Source organism: Paralichthys olivaceus, chromosome 14 (assembly GCF_024713975.1).
Source record: "Paralichthys olivaceus isolate ysfri-2021 chromosome 14, ASM2471397v2, whole genome shotgun sequence".
NCBI classification, from domain to species: Eukaryota; Metazoa; Chordata; class Actinopteri; order Pleuronectiformes; family Paralichthyidae; genus Paralichthys; species Paralichthys olivaceus.
Genome location: NC_091106.1, coordinates 24,570,267 through 24,587,215, shown reverse-complemented (window position 1 = coordinate 24,587,215; position 16,949 = coordinate 24,570,267). Strand labels below are relative to the sequence as shown.

General features: G+C 43.1%; 1 protein-coding gene across 4 annotated transcripts; it reads right to left on the bottom strand.

Annotated features, from left to right (window-relative positions):
• Positions 1–401: 401 nt before the first annotated feature.
• On the bottom strand, positions 402–15,576 carry acss1 (acyl-CoA synthetase short chain family member 1). 4 transcript variants are annotated; one of them, XM_069538096.1, is made up of 14 exons: positions 15,226–15,576; positions 13,985–14,081; positions 13,380–13,579; positions 9,650–9,825; positions 8,775–8,927; positions 7,853–8,000; positions 6,547–6,684; positions 6,363–6,455; positions 3,050–3,162; positions 1,905–2,031; positions 1,697–1,824; positions 1,515–1,578; positions 1,236–1,357; positions 402–1,084 (listed from the first exon to the last, which is right to left on the bottom strand). In XM_069538096.1, exons 1-14 carry the CDS (start codon positions 15,512–15,514, stop codon positions 989–991), a joined length of 1,944 nt encoding a protein of 647 aa, XP_069394197.1. In that variant the 5' UTR covers positions 15,515–15,576; the 3' UTR covers positions 402–988. The 4 variants fall into 4 exon arrangements, with proteins under 4 accessions (XP_069394197.1, XP_069394198.1, XP_069394196.1 ...); XM_069538097.1 differs by having other exon boundaries at positions 402–1,071; positions 1,261–1,357; XM_069538095.1 differs by having other exon boundaries at positions 402–1,071; positions 15,226–15,572.
• Positions 15,577–16,949: the final 1,373 nt, after the last annotated feature.

Here is a 16,949-nt window from a genome sequence, read left to right as displayed (position 1 = left end):
TTTGATTTATTTATCAATGAAAATAATAAAAGAACCAAACGGATAAAAATACCATTATATAAATATATTTATACATATATATATATTTAATAGGTATATATATATATATATATATATATGAGAATATACAAAATACAAATATTAAAGAATATACAAATAAAACCAAAAAGAAAAATAATTAAACTGTATCAAATAAACAAAAAATTACCTAATCAAATGATACATAATAGTTCCCCTATTAAAAAAACAAAAGCGTTTAAATCAAACTCAGGGGGAGGAACATGTTTTAATGATTAAACATTAAATCACATGTAACAAATAATAAATAAAATGCAAACACTAATTTTCTATTCTTCATTAATTATATTAAATCAGTTGATTGAACAAAAACACACAAACAGTTGATGTTTGGAAAATGTTTTTATTTAAATAGAGAGATACAAAGTGTTTGATTTATTAATAAACAATTTTAGTAACTTTTAATGAGAAACTGTCAAAACACCAGTTCAACTAAAATCTATAAAATAATTTATTATTATTATTAGTATTCAGCTTGATTTGTATTTGATGAAATTATAACAAGTATTACTTTTTATTAACATTTATTAATTCTAATAAAACATTTCTCCATTTTCGTTCAATGTACTTTTATATCATTTATTTTTAAATTTAAACTATTTTTATGTTAATTCATTTTATTTAATGAAGATTAACACATTTGATTTTCTTCGTTGTTTACTTGTCGCTCAGTTCCTAAATTTAACCTGAATAAAATGACATCACATCAGTGACATCATCACTTGTGAATCTGACTTATGACATTTTTCACACCTGAGGAGCAATGACATCATGTTTCTCAGGCCTCGCCCACCTCCGTCACTCTTTCTTATTCTCTTCTTCGTTGTCCCTCTGCTTCCTGTACAGCTCATAGGCCTCAATGATCTCCTTGACGACAGATGGGTCGTCTAACGTCGACACGTCGCCAAGGTCATCGGTGGTCTCCATGGCGACCTTCCTCAGGATGCGCCTCATGATCTTTCCGGAGCGAGTCTTTGGTAAACGCTTGACCACCTAAGATCAGAGACTCATTAAAATGAAAAGATTATTTATATCAATGATGTAATATAACCTATAAAATAAACTTGTTCAAAAGTCTTCATATATTTATTAATAGTAATAAAACTCAATAATAAAGAATGTGTTGATCATGAATCTAATCAGAGCCGGGGTTGTACCAGGAAGTGCTCAGGGACGGCGTACTTTGCGATTTTAGTCACAACGACCTCTCTGAGCTGCTGAACCACGACGAGGGGGTCGTCACAAACTCCATCCTTCAACACCATGAACACAAAGGGAACTGACACACACACACACACAGACACACACACCCACGCTGTGTTAAAAGGTTGTGAGCAGCAGGGGGCAGCAGAGTGACACAAACTGCAGGAAAACAATGATTACACACACACACACACACACACACACACCGAGATATGATGCTGAAGATCTCTCACCTTCTCCTTTGATGACATGTGGGATTCCAATCACAGCTGTTTCTGGAACCGATGGATGTTCATCCTAACAATCACCATGACAACAACATAACCATCAGCAGTTTTTCAACAATCCTGCGGTGATGGAATAAAGATGATGTCATGTGGTCATGTGACACTCTGAGGAAGTGATGTAATCTCACCAGAGCGTCTTCTATTTCTGCTGTCCCGAGACGATGACCGCTGACGTTGATGACATCATCCATCCGACCAGTTATCTGGTAGTAACCATCATCAGAGCGGAATGCCCCATCACCCGTGAAGTAATAACCTGACGGCAAATATGAGTGATGTCAGCCAACAGACAGAGGATATGACATCATCTGACAGACGTTTTATTTTGAAACTGACCAGGAAACGGTTTCAAGTAAGTTTCGAGAAATCTCTGGTGGTTTCCATAGATACCACGACACATTCCAGGCCACGGCTGACGGATACACAAAGCTCCAGAGACTGAGGGTCCACACACTGCTTCACCCTGACAGACACACAACACACACAGAGAGGAAGCTGATGATCAGTTACTGTCACCTCAAACTTTTCTGTCCTTCTTTCAAACCAAATGTTCAAAGGACGTTTCAACACATGAGCGACGTGTGATCAAAGCACCATGCTTCTCTCTGTTAGCATCGTTAGCATCAAACTTCAACTTCTTTCACAGAAACATCGTCAGGTCGTATCAGACGAGCGTTAAAGTGGGAGGTGGAATTTAACAATTTCAAAAATCACAGAATGTGAGCAGCTTCATGTCTGAGTCATGTTTTTATTATCTGTCTGTTGCCTGATTTCTTTAAAATCCTGGACTCAGTTTGTGTTAATATACAGTTTGTGTTTGTGTGAGGATTTAAGAGAAAGTGATCTTTGCCCTCGTCTCCTCTGACGAGGAAACTGAGGTCTAATCTAATCTACACTGATGATGAAAACCTCGACAGATTACAGCAGAGAGAGAAAGTGGAAACGAGCGGATAATTAATTTGTGGCTCATCCAACACATCTGAAAGTCTGGTAATCAAAGAAAACAGATGCTGTGGCTTTTAATTGAAAGATTAAAGAGAGAGAGACGAGGCACTCGTTTGGCTTCACATCTAAGGGTCAAGTGGGGTTAACGAGATGCAGGGACTGATAGGAGCTCAGATCTGAAGCTGATTGGAGGAGAGATCGTCCTCGAAGGTTTGTGGTTTGTTAAGAGTTTTTTTTTTTTTTTTTTTAATAAACTGGGCACAAGCCCAGGGTCCCCAGGGAGTTGAGCACCCCTGGTGCGGACTTTTCAGTAAAGGTCATTATCCCTCCTCCTCCATGTTAGCAGACGGGTTATGGACCAAACTCAATCAAAGTAGACGTTAAATAAATGTCAAAGATGGTCTCTGTCATTTCAGGTCGTTCATGTTTCTGATCAGTTTGGTTTGTTGGCAGGAAAGTTGGTTTTTTCTTCTTGATCTTGACGAACAGAACCTGACGAATTCTAGAAGAAGAAACAGCAGAAAGTTGTTTTTCACCTTCTCTCCCATGAGAACCGGCTCGATGCCAAAGAACGGCCTCATGGCCATCGCTGGAACGATCGGCGCTCCTTCCTCTGCAGGACGAGGAGTGATACAGATTCCTCCTGTCTCTGCAGAGAGACACAAACAACAACTGCTGCGTTCAAGTGCAGCTGAGAGTTAATACTGAACCAGCTGTTTACACACTGTGACTCAGCTTCACTGTGAACAGTAGTGATCCATAACATTTCACATTAGTCCTGCAGGAGGCGCCAGAGGAAACATATTAGACTCATTACAATCTGAAGGGTTCATCCTCTGTGGAGCAAGAGAGTTCATGACAATGTGACAGGTGGTCATTCACATGTCTGTCCCTGAATCAAAGTGTAGGATGGACAGACTGACGCTGCCACAAGTAACGATCAGGTGAGGACGTGTGAGTACGTTTGACAACATGTCAGGACGTGTGAGGACGTTTGACAACATGTGAGGACGTGTGAGGACCTGTGAGTACATGTGATGTCTTGTAAGGACATGTGAGAACGTTTGAGAACATGTGAGGATGTGTAAGGACATGTAAGGACATGTGAGGACATGTGAGTACGTGTGATGATGTGTAAGGACATGTGAGAACGTTTGAGAACATGTGAGGATGTGTAAGGACATGTGAGGACATGTAAGGACATGTGAGGACATGTGAGGATGTGTAAGGACATGTGAGGACATGTGAGGACATGAGAGGATGCCACCTCTTCTTCTGCAGAGTTTAAATTGCAGCAGCAGAATGACAGCTTCACCTGCTGGTCATCAGCTTGTGTCTTCTTTGAACGTGTTTTGATCAAATATACTGGTGAAGAGTCAGATTCCTCTCTCTGCCTCTAGAGGGCGTCAGTTGTTTCCTCTGAGCTTTAATTTCTTAATTTATTGTGGATTTTTTGCCTTAAAGAGAAAAAAGCATCTGGTCGAGACTTTAAGTCTAAAAACAACACACGGCTGATTGTCCAGGAATTAGGTCACAACTGATCCTCTGTCTTCAGCCGGGGGGTGTAGTGTAGTGTAGTGTAGTGTAGTGTAGTGTAGTGTGGTGTAGTGTAGTGTAGTGTGGTGTAGTGTAGTGTAGTGTAGTGTAGTAGTGTAGTGTAGTGTAGTAGTGTAGTGTAGTGTAGTAGTGTAGTGTAGTAGTGTAGTGTAGTGTAGTGTAGTGTAGTGTAGTGTAGTGTAGTGTGGTGTAGTGTAGTGTAGTGTAGTGTAGTGTGGTGTAGTGTAGTGTAGTGTAGTGTAGTGTGTAGTGTAGTGTAGTGTAGTGTAGTGTGGTGTAGTGTAGTGTAGTGTAGTGTGGTGTAGTGTAGTGTAGTAGTGTAGTGTAGTGTAGTAGTGTAGTGTAGTGTAGTAGTGTAGTGTAGTAGTGTAGTGTAGTGTAGTGTAGTGTGGTGTAGTGTAGTGTAGTGTAGTGTAGTGTGGTGTAGTGTAGTGTAGTGTAGTGTGGTGTAGTGTAGTGTAGTGTGTAGTGTGTAGTGTAGTGTAGTGTAGTGTGGTGTAGTGTAGTGTAGTGTAGTGTAGTGTAGTGTGGTGTGGTGTGGTGTGGTGTAGTGTGGTGTGGTGTGGTGTAGTGTGGTGTGGTGTAGTGTAGTGTGGTGTAGTGTAGTGTAGTGTAGTGTGGTGTGGTGTGGTGTAGTGTAGTGTGGTGTAGTGTAGTGTAGTGTAGTGTAGTGTAGTGTAGTGTAGTGTGGTGTGGTGTGGTGTGGTGTAGTGTAGTGTGGTGTGGTGTAGTGTGGTGTGGTGTAGTGTAGTGTGGTGTAGTGTAGTGTAGTGTAGTGTAGTGTAGTGTGGTGTGGTGTGGTGTAGTGTAGTGTAGTAGTGTAGTGTAGTGTAGTAGTGTAGTGTAGTGAAGTAGTGTAGTGTAGTAGTGTAGTGTAGTGTAGTGTAGTGTGGTGTAGTGTAGTGTAGTAGTGTAGTGTAGTGTAGTAGTGTAGTGTAGTGTAGTAGTGTAGTGTAGTAGTGTAGTGTAGTGTAGTGTAGTGTGGTGTAGTGTAGTGTAGTGTAGTGTGGTGTGGTGTAGTGTAGTGTAGTGTAGTGTGGTGTAGTGTAGTGTAGTGTGTAGTGTGTAGTGTAGTGTAGTGTAGTGTGGTGTAGTGTAGTGTAGTGTAGTGTAGTGTAGTGTGGTGTGTAGTGTGGTGTAGTGTAGTGTAGTGTGGTGTGGTGTAGTGTAGTGTAGTGTAGTGTAGTGTAGTGTAGTGTAGTGTAGTGTAGTGTAGTGTAGTGTGGTGTGGTGTAGTGTAGTGTGGTGTAGTGTAGTGTAGTGTAGTGTGGTGTAGTGTAGTGTAGTGTAGTGTAGTGTAGTGTAGTGTGGTGTGGTGTAGTGTAGTGTGGTGTAGTGTAGTGTAGTGTAGTGTGGTGTGGTGTAGTGTAGTGTGGTGTAGTGTAGTGTAGTGTAGTGTGGTGTGGTGTAGTGTAGTGTGGTGTAGTGTAGTGTGGTGTAGTGTGTAGTGTAGTGTAGTCTGGTGTAGTGTAGTGTAGTGTGTAGTGTGTAGTGTAGTGTGTAATGTAGTGTAGTGTAGTGTAGTGTGTAGTGTAGTGTAGTGTAGTGTAGTGTAGTGTAGTGTAGTGTGTAGTGTAGTGTAGTGTGTAGTGTAGTGTAGTGTAGTGTGTAGTGTGTAGTGTGTAGTGTAGTGTGTAGTGTAGTGTAGTGTAGTGCAGTGTAGTGTAGTGTAGTGTAGTGTAGTGTAGTGTGTAGTGTAGTGTAGTGTGTAGTGTGTAGTGTAGTGTAGTGTGTAGTGTAGTGTAGTGTGTAGTGTAGTGTGTAGTGTGTAGTGTAGTGTAGTGTGTAGTGTAGTGTAGTGTAGTGTGTAGTGTGTAGTGTAGTGTAGTGTGTAGTGTAGTGTAGTGTAGTGTAGTGCAGTGTAGTGTAGTGTAGTGTAGTGTGTAGTGTATAGTGTAGTGTGTAGTGTGTAGTGTAGTGTAGTGTAGTAGTGTAGTGTAGTGTAGTGTAGTGTGTAGTGTAGTGTTGTGTAGTAGTGTAGTGTAGTGTAGTGTGTAGTGTAGTGTAGTGTAGTGTAGTGTGTAGTGTAGTGTAGTGTGTAGTGTGTAGTGTAGTGTAGTGTGTAGTGTAGTGTAGTGTAGTGTAGTGTAGTGTTGTGTGTAGTGTAGTGTAGTGTGTAGTGTAGTGTAGTGTAGTGTAGTGTAGTGTGTAGTGTAGTGTAGTGTAGTGTGTAGTGTAGTGTAGTGTGTAGTGTAGTGTAGTGTAGTGTAGTGTAGTGTAGTGTGTAGTGTAGTGTAGTGTAGTGTAGTGTAGTGTAGTGTAGTAGTAGTGATCTTTGACAGTGTCTCTCACCTGTCTGCCACCAGGTGTCCACTAGAGGGCACCGTCCATCTCCAACCACACTGTGGAGCCACAGCCAGGCCTCATGGTTGATGGGCTCTCCCACTGCACACACACACACACACACACTGCTTATTTTATCATGAAGGGACAGGTGAGAGGTGAAGGGACAGGTGACCTCAGGTGTGTGTCTGACCTGAGCCCAGCGTCCTCAGTGACGAGCGGTCATACTTCTTCACCCAGCTGTCGTTGTACTTCAGCAGCAGACGCAGAGCAGTGGGCGCTCCATAGAACTGAGTGATCCTGAGACGCTGGACCATCTCCCAGTATCTACCTGAGACACACAGGTGAGACACACAGGTGAGACACACAGGTGAGACACACAGGTGAGACACAGAGGTGAGACACACAGGTGAGACACACAGGTGAGACACACAGGTGAGACACAGAGGTGAGACACACAGGTGAGACACACAGGTGAGACACAGAGGTGAGACACACAGGTGAGACACACAGGTGAGACACAGAGGTGAGACACACAGGTGAGACACACAGGTGAGACACAGAGGTGAGACACAGAGGTGAGACACACAGGTGAGACACACAGGTGAGACACAGAGGTGAGACACACAGGTGAGACACACAGGTGAGACACACAGGTGAGACACAGAGGTGAGACACACAGGTGAGACACAGAGGTGAGACACACAGGTGAGACACACAGGTGAGACACACAGGTGAGACACAGAGGTGAGACACACAGGTGAGACACAGAGGTGAGACACACAGGTGAGACACACAGGTGAGACACAGAGGTGAGACAGGGTTAGGGGGTTAGGGTTAACCCAGGGTTACACAAGTCTCCACCAGGTGTAACCATAGCAACAGTCAGTGTGGGTGGAGCCTGGGAGTAGCATTAACATCCCCTGCTTACCTGTGACCCCTCCCTCTGACACATAAACATATGACAGGAAGTGAACAATGTCAGACTGTTTATGTTTGAGGTGGCAGGTTGTGGTGACATCACAGATGAAAGCATGTTATGAACATCATCCAATCAGAGCCAAGAAGAGACACCTGACAATAAAACTACAGAGGTGTGATAAAGTGACTCCGCCCTAAAACTGCAGGTAATAAGAATAAGAATCAAATTCACTCACAGGAGTCTGAGTGTTTCTTTTTCTATACAAATATATTGATCATTGTGGCACACGAGTCTTTACACAGCTGAAAACGTTACTACGCTAAACTGCTCAGTCACTCAGTGTGTGTGTGTTTGTGTGTTGTTAGTGTGTGTTTGTGTGTTTGAGTGTGAGTGCAGGGTTTAGAGTGATAGCTTCAGAACTCCACTAACACCTGCCGTCAGACTGAATCCAGATGTGTCAGTTTAGTTTTTCTGTCCAAACAGCTGGAAACAGTTTGTATTAATTTGTGTCGTTGTCAGTTTTCATCAGTTCACAGTCGTGTCTGTGGATATAAGACGTGTGAACTTGTGACCTCACCTGGGTTTGGGTAAACAGGTGTGCTCTCAAACAGGACTGTAGTAGCGCCATTGCACAGAGGGCCATAGATGACATAACTGTGACCGGTGATCCAGCCGATATCCGCCACGCAGCCAAACACGTCTCCGTCCCGGTGATCAAACACGTACTGAAATAAACGACGTTCAAGTTTGTCTTTTCCACTGATGTTTAATAAACTCTGACATTTTAATGTTTCATTCTTTTCATTTGAAGCACAGTTCAAGTTCCTGCTCTAATCGTCTGCTTTGATTTCACTTCTGTGTCGTGCTCATTCGTTTTATTTTGAAGGAACCGGGAAGTTCACTGATCTACATGTTCACACTGCTCCTGGTTTCACTTCTCTCCTTCTGACGCTTTTTGTTTGTGGATGTTTTCACTCGTTCTCGCTCGTTGGAGTTTTCTTGTTGTTGTTTCTCTCTTTTTCTTCCTGATCAAGAAGAACGAGGGAGAGAATCTCTCTCTCGCTGTGTGAGTGGGTGTCTCTCGCCCTGGACTCAACTCTGCCTGTCTGTTTCAGATAAAGCAGCTTTTGTACTATCACACACACACACACACACACACACACACACACACACACACGCTCATTTGAACCTGACCACTCCTCTTCTTCCTCTTCATCTTCTTCACCCTCCTCTTCATCGTCTCTCTGAGGACACACAGTCTTTGTCCTGTTGTGTAACTGCTCTCTTTTGCTTTCACTCCCTCGTTAAAACATTGAGTCTGAAGAACTTTGAAACCATTGAATAAAAAAAATTCACAAACATTTTACATAAAGAAAAACATGTCTGTGACCAAACTGAGAACAGAAACTAGAGGCCATGTATAAAGACACATATATATGTATATATATATATATATATATATATATACACATATATATGGTCGATCCATGTATATATACCTGGTGAGTCAGGGAGGTGTATAGCAGGTATCCAGCCTGTGTGTGGACGATGCCTTTAGGTTTTCCAGTACTTCCTGATGTGTAGAGAAGAAACAAAATGTCTTCAGAGTCCAGAGGCTCCGCAGGACAGACAGAGGGCTGATGGGACATGACCTGTAAAGGGTGAGGGTCAGTGTTCAGGTGTAGTGTTCAGGTGTAGTGATCAGGTGTAGTGTTCCGGTGTAGTGATCAGGTGTAGTGATCAGGTGTAGTGTTCCGGTGTAGTGATCAGGTGTAGTGATCAGGTGTAGTGTTCAGGTGTAGTAATCAGGTGTAGTGTTCAGGTGTAGTGTTCAGGTGTAGTGTTCAGGTGTAGTGTTCAGGTGTAGTGATCAGGTGTAGTGTTCAGGTGTAGTGATCAGGTGTAGTGTTCAGGTGTAGTGTTCAGGTGTAGTGTTCAGGTGTAGTGTTCAGGTGTAGTGATCAGGTGTAGTGTTCAGGTGTAGTGATCAGGTGTAGTGTTCAGGTGTAGTGATCAGGTGTAGTGATCAGGTGTAGTGATCAGGTGTAGTGATCAGGTGTAGTGTTCCGGTGTAGTGATCAGGTGTAGTGATCAGGTGTAGTGTTCAGGTGTAGTGATCAGCTGTAGTGTTCAGGTGTAGTGATCAGCTGTAGTGTTCAGGTGTAGTGTTCAGGTGTAGTGTTCAGGTGTAGTGTTCCGGTGTAGTGTTCAGGTGTAGTGTTCAGGTGTAGTGATCAGGTGTAGTGATCAGGTGTAGTGTTCAGGTGTAGTGTTCAGGTGTAGTGTTCAGGTGTAGTGTTCCGGTGTAGTGTTCAGGTGTAGTGTTCAGGTGTAGTGATCAGGTGTAGTGATCAGGTGATGAGGGGCGTGTCACCTTCTCCAGGGGGACGTCCAGCTCTCCCATCACTGCAGGTTGTTGTGTCCTCTGAGAGACAAACACGTGTTGGACAGACGGACACATCTTCACTGCAGCATCCACTGTGGACTTCAGGTCAATGAGCCGACCCCCCCTCACACCTTGATTACAGGTGACCACTGCTCTGCACTCAGCTGGAAACACAACAACACGACACAACACACACCATGACACAGAAGACAACACACACCATGACACACAAGACAACACACACCATGACACAGAAGACAACACACACCATGACACACAAGACAACACACACCATGACACACAAGACAACACAGACCATGACACACAAGACAACACACACCATGACACAGAAGACAACACACACCATGACACACAAGACAACACACACCATGACACACAAGACAACACACACCATGACACACAAGACAACATACACCATGACACAGAAGACAACACACACCATGACACACAAGACAACACAGACCATGACACACAAGACAACACACACCATGACACAGAAGACAACACACACCATGACACACAAGACAACACACACCGTGACACACAAGACAACACACACCATGACACAGAAGACAACATACACCATGACACAGAAGACAACACAACGAGATGTCACAACAAGACAGAACACTACAGGGTAACATATTTAATCAGTTGACTTCTGGTCACATGACGTGTGATGTCACCGCTGCTGGTCGAATTGTCAGGTCATGTGACCAACATCTTTGACTCAGAAGAAACTGAAACAGGAAACGATTAAAATAAACACACAATCCCATCCTTATTAAAAAGTCATTCTTCAGATCACTTGATCAATGAATATGCTCTTTCCTCTGGGGTAACAACAATCTGTGCATCAGGAGATCAGTGCTACAGCTCCCCAAAGCCCTCGGAGGCCTAGCCTTGCCCAACTTCTTACATTATTACTGGTCCTGTAATATTCAGAAACTCTTATACTGGATTAACAACATGGGTGGATATGGAACCTGCATCCTCTAAACGCTCTCTTCATTCCCTGATATGTTCTCAGCTCAAGTCTCGGCCTTCATAGGGCCTCAGACCTCTCCCCCACTGTAAACTATCACCTGTTTCTGCCCTCATGCTCCAATCTAATCTTTCGGACCTGGTTTGACAAAGGGATAACTAAATGTAAGGACTTTTACAACCAAGGGATTTTGATGTCCTTTTCTGAGCTCTGAAAGAAATTTGACTTACCTAATTCCCACCTATTTGGTTTTTTTCAGATAAGGCATTTTATTCGGAACCAGAACCCCAAATTCCCTAGCCGTCCCCCAGAAACTCTGGTAGACTCCTTAATGGCTCTTGGCTAATTTCCAGCATTTATAGTCTTATCAACTCTACCATTGATAGCCCAGTGTCTGGCCCCAAGGATTCCTGGGAGCGAGAACTGGGAACCACGCTGCCTGATGACTATTGGCAACAAGTCTTACGGTTGGTTCACTCCTCTTCAATCTGTGCGAGGCACGGCCTTCTACAATGTAAAGTTGGGCACAAAGTTCATTACACTAACTTGAGGCTATCTCGAATTTACCCCAATGTAACTGACTTGTGTAATAGATGCAAACAATCTCCAGCCGTCCATTCCCATATGTTCTGGTTCTGTCCCAGGCTTGCCACATTTTGGTCTGAAATCTTCAAAACCATCAGCCTAGCATATAATATGACTATCACGCCGGAACCTCTCTTGGTCTTATTTGGTGCCCCCTTGCTGCCTATTACCACTAAAGTCATGCAGACTGTTCTTGCCTTTACCACCCTGTTGGCCAGGCGACTCATTTTACTTTACTGGAAACAGGCTCAACCTCCATCTCACACCAGGTGGCTGAAAGAGCTGTTACTGTCCATTAGACTTGAAAAGCTTAGATTTTCTCTCAATGGTTCCTTAAACTCATTTGAAAGGACTTGGAGACCTCTCTTCACTCACATTGAATCTCTGACATTTCTATCTGATTGTGATGACTGAGCCCCCCCACCCCCCTTTTATTTATTTTATTATTGTATGTATGTGTATGTGTATGTGTGTATATATTTCTATGTATATATGTTTTGTTTATTTTTTTATTTTATTAATTGATGAATTAATGTATTTCTTGTATGCAATCTGTTTTGTTAATGTGACATCAAGGGATACACAATGTGGGAGGGATAAAAAGATAAGGCATCAAAATGGAAGTCTTCTCTGTCGCACGGCAAAGTTACGTTGTTGCCTGTGAAATTCCAATAAAGAAAGTTAATACAAAAAAATAAACACAATAAAAACGTGTCTATGTAAGAAAACAGTTCTTTAATATCTGTGCTCAGACGTGATGACAATATTTGACTCCTCAGTTTAAAACAAGATGATAAATAAAAGATGATCTTCTGGTTTTGGTATTTTAAATTTCAGACCTCGTGTTTGTGATCGAGGTAAGTTACTGTGTGTCATGTGACCACAGCAGCTAAAGGAGAAATGATAACTAACTTGAAAATCATTAACATAATCAGCTGATCTCAGGAGACAAGGCCATCTGAATGTTTCTCTGAATGAACCTTTAACTATGGTTCTGCTCCTCTTGTCTCTGACAATGACCTCAGCTACACTCCCATCATGCTTTGCTGCTCCCTCAACCGTGATAATGTCATGTTTGTTCTCTTTGTTTCCAAAACACTAACGAGGTTGAGCAGCGACTGTGACCTCCAGAGATCGAGTCTGACTGTTCTCAGACAAACACAGCAGGTCTCCAACACGTTCTTCATTTGAATTGTCTCATGTTCAGTTTGTCTCATATTCAGTTTGTCTCACTTTCAGTTTGTCTCATATTCAGTTTGTCTCTTATTCAGTTTGTCTCATCGATGTCAACAAGCAGCAACGTCCTCTGTCCTTCACTCAACTAGAGTCAAACTACAGAGACACTTTCTGAGCAGTAACTGAAGCTCAGAGTCTCATGTGAGGATCCGTCTCCAGGACACGAGGACAATAGATGCTGATGAAGACATCAACACAACAACAGATTCTCTACATTAGAAGAAACAGTTTGTGACTTCAAGTTTAAAGTATTTGTACATGAGGACATGTCTGATACAGATGAAGGAGCAGACACATGAACTGAGGAGTTACTGATGAAGATGAGGAGACAAGTTGTGTCTGGTTGTGATCATGGTCCACGATCAGCTGACACCATCAAAGTGCTGCTCATTGGTGAACTGTTGGTTTCTCTATATTAAATAAGATTTTAAGGTCTTGACCTTCTGTGTAAAGATTCTTGAGATCATGTGTATTATGATTTGGTGCCATAAAATAAAAGGAATTGAATAGAATCTCTGTTCACAATCACAAGATGTGAAGGTTTTAAATGAAGCTCAGTGACGTGACGACACAACAAGTTCCTCTCTGAAACCTAGAAGTTGACTTGAGCAGGTTTACGGTTCATCCTGCTGACGAACGCAGACATGAGCAGCTGAAGTAATGGTAATTCATTTACACTCGCTCTCAACCAATCAGGAGTCGGTCTCAGCTGTCAATCATGACATCTCCGCCTGTTTCATCAAATAACTAATTCAAAGTTTTTAGTTTGGTCCATGCCCCATCTGCTAACATGGAGGAGGTTTATGACCTTCACTGCAGCCTGACACCAGGGGGCGATGCAGATGGTTGGGCTTCATTTTGGTCATTTTGAGCCAGTGTGGTTTGACTCACCGTCCTGGATCCTCCCTGCCAGAGCCTCTGAGCTGAAACCAGCGAACACCACCGTGTGTACCGCTCCAATGCGAGCACACGCCAACATGGCCGCCACGGCCAGCGGGGAGGTCGGCATGTAGATGGCCACCCTGTCACCCTTCTGGATCCCATGGCTCTTCAGCGTGTTGGCGAGCCGGCAGGTGGTCTCCAGCAGCTCCCTGTGGAGGACAGATACGCATGTCCCCACACTATTATATATATGTACTGTGAATCATATGCAATGGTATATATAACACAAGCAAACGTACTGATGGTGAAGAAGCTTTTTAACACAGGACATTTTAAACACTGACGTTTGCTGACTGGTTTGAAAATGGACAGGTATGAAAATATTTTCCAGAAGTTGATGTCGGGTTAACGGTTCACATGATATCACGTTTTTACGACATCGCCTGAATCTCCCAGTGAGCGGCTTCATCAGCTGTGTGCGTACGGACAGTGAAACATTTCCTCTACGTTAAAGCTGCTGTGAGGACGACTTTAGAACAACAGTTGGATAAAGCTCAGCATCGTCTGGATACAGGGACCTTATCACTGGTGCAGATGATTCCAGATGTTCGTACCTGTATGTGACCTTCACCTCAGTGCCGGGTTCGTCCCGCTCCCAGATCAGAGCCACTCGGTCCGGATGTTTGTCAACATGGACGTCCAGACAGTTCACTGAGACAGATGGACGCAGAGTCAGAAGAACTTCTCACTGTGGTTTCAACATAAGATTCATCTGATGACACTAATTCATCCGGACTTTATTCTGGATCCACTACATATATACATATATACATATATACATATATACATATATGCACATATATATACACACACATATATATATATATATATATATATATATATATATCTGTGTCCAGATATAATTGATCCTGTGAGGTGGAACCTGCTCAGGGTTTTCAGCTCTCATACAAACCCTGAATAACGAATGTGAACTTCAAGGCTGAAACTCGGAGTAAATTCATGTAAGAAAACAAAAGAATATAAATCTTGCCGGTCGTGTCCTCTGGAGTCTGTCCTCACAGAAACCTCTGACTGAACTCAAATCCAAACAATGGATTTTCCTCTGAAGATCTTGTTTGAGTCTCACGCAGCAGGTTTAAACAATAATCCGTCAGATATCAGATCACAACGCTGTCGTTATTAGAATATTATTGGATTATTATCCGTGAGAGAAAAACAACAGAGGACAGAGAGAAAATTAAAGATTATGAGAATAAACTGGATTTCTTTCTTTCTGTTTTCACACAGATTCATTATGGAAATGAAGAAAAAAACTTCTCCTGTGAAACAACATTGAAGATTTACATCCAACATTTCAGCCAATCACGTGGTTCACACTGAAGCAGTCTCAGGTCAACGTTTTACTATATTTCAGTGGAATATAACTAGTATTTAGTACTCAGTACTAGACTTCATACTTGTACTCCACCACATCTATCTATGCTAATACTGCTGAAGTCATCTGAGGCTCTGTTGAGGCCCCGCCCATACAAAGTGGTTTAAAAGACCTTTGATCTGATGACTTCACACTAAATGTTTACATGTTCTGTGGCTCGGTTTCCTGTTGTAGAAACGTCTTGAATGAATGAATGAATTCATCATTAACACATAAACTGAGGATTCGTTCTTTGGGACTTAAATAGAAATTGAAACGTGAAGTTTGCTTCTGACAGTGAACTCAACATCTCGTCATTTGTTTCTTATCATTTACAAATTAAATACATATTAAAAACAGCACATTGATGATGGTGCTGCAGTATGACGTCACTCTGACCGGAGCTTTCAGGTGACTCACCGGACACGTTGATCTTTCCTCCCAGGAACCAGCGGATCCTCCCGCGGCTCAGGTCGCAGTCCTGTACCCGGTGGAAAGGCTCCATCCAGCGGAGTCTGTCAGCGGCGGCTCCCCAGAACTGATCCGGGTCCGTGATCGAGAGCCGGTACAGGTCCGGGTGAGACAGGTGGGACAGCCCGGAGCTCCACGTGCCGGCTGCCGCCACAGGAGACCGGCAGCCGCCCCCCGGGGTCCTGCACCGGCTCAGCAGGCTCCTGAAGAACCGGGCCCCTCTGGTGTGAGCGGCCATGTTGGTCCTTTGGGTCCAGACTGTCTTCAGTAACACACCCCCACCCTCACCCTCACCCCCACCCCCACCCTCACCCTCCCCCTCACCCCCAGGTGAGCTCAGGTGATCTATGGAGGAAGTTTGGTGCCAAAATGAAAATGTTTCTAGAAACTTCCTCAAACTTCAGTTTGTGACTCACTGACCCATCATTTAGATTTTCATTATTATTTACCAGTTCATTGAAATGATTATTAAATAATAAAGCACAGAAGTTTTCCACGTTAAACTAAGACAAATGACAACTGAACCAAAACCACCAGTTTTATTTTGCGACCTCATGATTTTACATAAACTAGAATAACGGGTCCTGATGTCCAGTGACTCGTGATTAACTACAGACTGTTAGTTGACTTTAAAAATGTGTAAATCTGTTGTTTGAATGAAAAGTTCGGGATGTAACGACAGGTGTGAACAGATTCATGTGATGATAAAGTTGTGACTTTAAAAAGTTGAAAACTAAAAATCTGAGGAGCAGAAACATGTAAATTATTTTACAGTTTTTCACAATTGTTAAAACACATTTTTTGAATCCTCCTTTTCTCAGAATTCTAAACACAAAACTCTTTTCTCAAACTACTCTCACAAAACCTCGGATTCTTTTTGCAGAACCACACCATCGCCTCAGAATAGTTTCACATGTGCTCAGACCTGAACAATGTTGTCAGACGAATCGGTCACAATAGAAAAACTGCTGAGCTGTCATCAAACACTGCAACAAAAACTTGAAAACACAGTGGTCGAGGCCTGTTGCTCATGGAGAAATGTTCATTGGTCACAATAAAGAACTTTACACAGTTGATCATTGAGCTTCGTTGAGCGTCATCCTGTCTTTGGGCTGGGTCAGGCCACAGCTCTTCATCCACATCACACGTTATATTTGCCCTTGAGAGGCAACGGGGGAAAAAACCCTCGTGTGCCGTACCCAGCCCTGACACTTCTCCTCACCAGTGTCATCACAGGCTCGTTCCATGGCCTCGAGAAGATTACTGTGAGTCTGGTGAAGGGCTGTCGCTCGTACACCTTCCATCTCCAAGTGGAGGAAAACTCCTCTGTTGCATTGAAGGGAGAGTACGGTGGCAGGTAGAGGTTACTGTAATGATATTCTGATTCATATTGAACCATTCTCTGACTTGGACAGCACGGCGAAAACTAACATTGTCCCAAATCATAACATCAATATTCCGCTCCATCATCTCATGTTCCTGCTGTTCATTGCAGACAACTCATCTCTAAGACCAAGAAAGGTGAGAAGGTGCTGGGTGTTCCAGTACATGGCCTGAGTGGCACGATGGTGAAGAACACCCCGGCTGCTTACAGCAGCACACAGTGTTATATTACTGTAACGCCATTGGAAATTGCCTCTCTTCGTCTTCCTCTCCCTCCTCTTCATCTCCCT

Bases quoted from the DNA above. Each gene is read 5' to 3' on its own strand.
- acss1 (XM_069538095.1), bottom strand. From the start codon at position 15,514: ATGGCCGCTCACACCAGAGGGGCCCGGTTCTTCAGGAGCCTGCTGAGC. The intron at 6,456-6,546 runs GTCAGACACACA...GTGTGTGTGCAG, and splicing joins ACTGAGGACGCTGGGCTCAG to TGGGAGAGCCCATCAACCAT. The intron at 2,032-3,049 runs GTGAAAAACAAC...TGTGTCTGTCAG, and splicing joins CGGTTCTCATGGGAGAGAAG to GGTGAAGCAGTGTGTGGACC.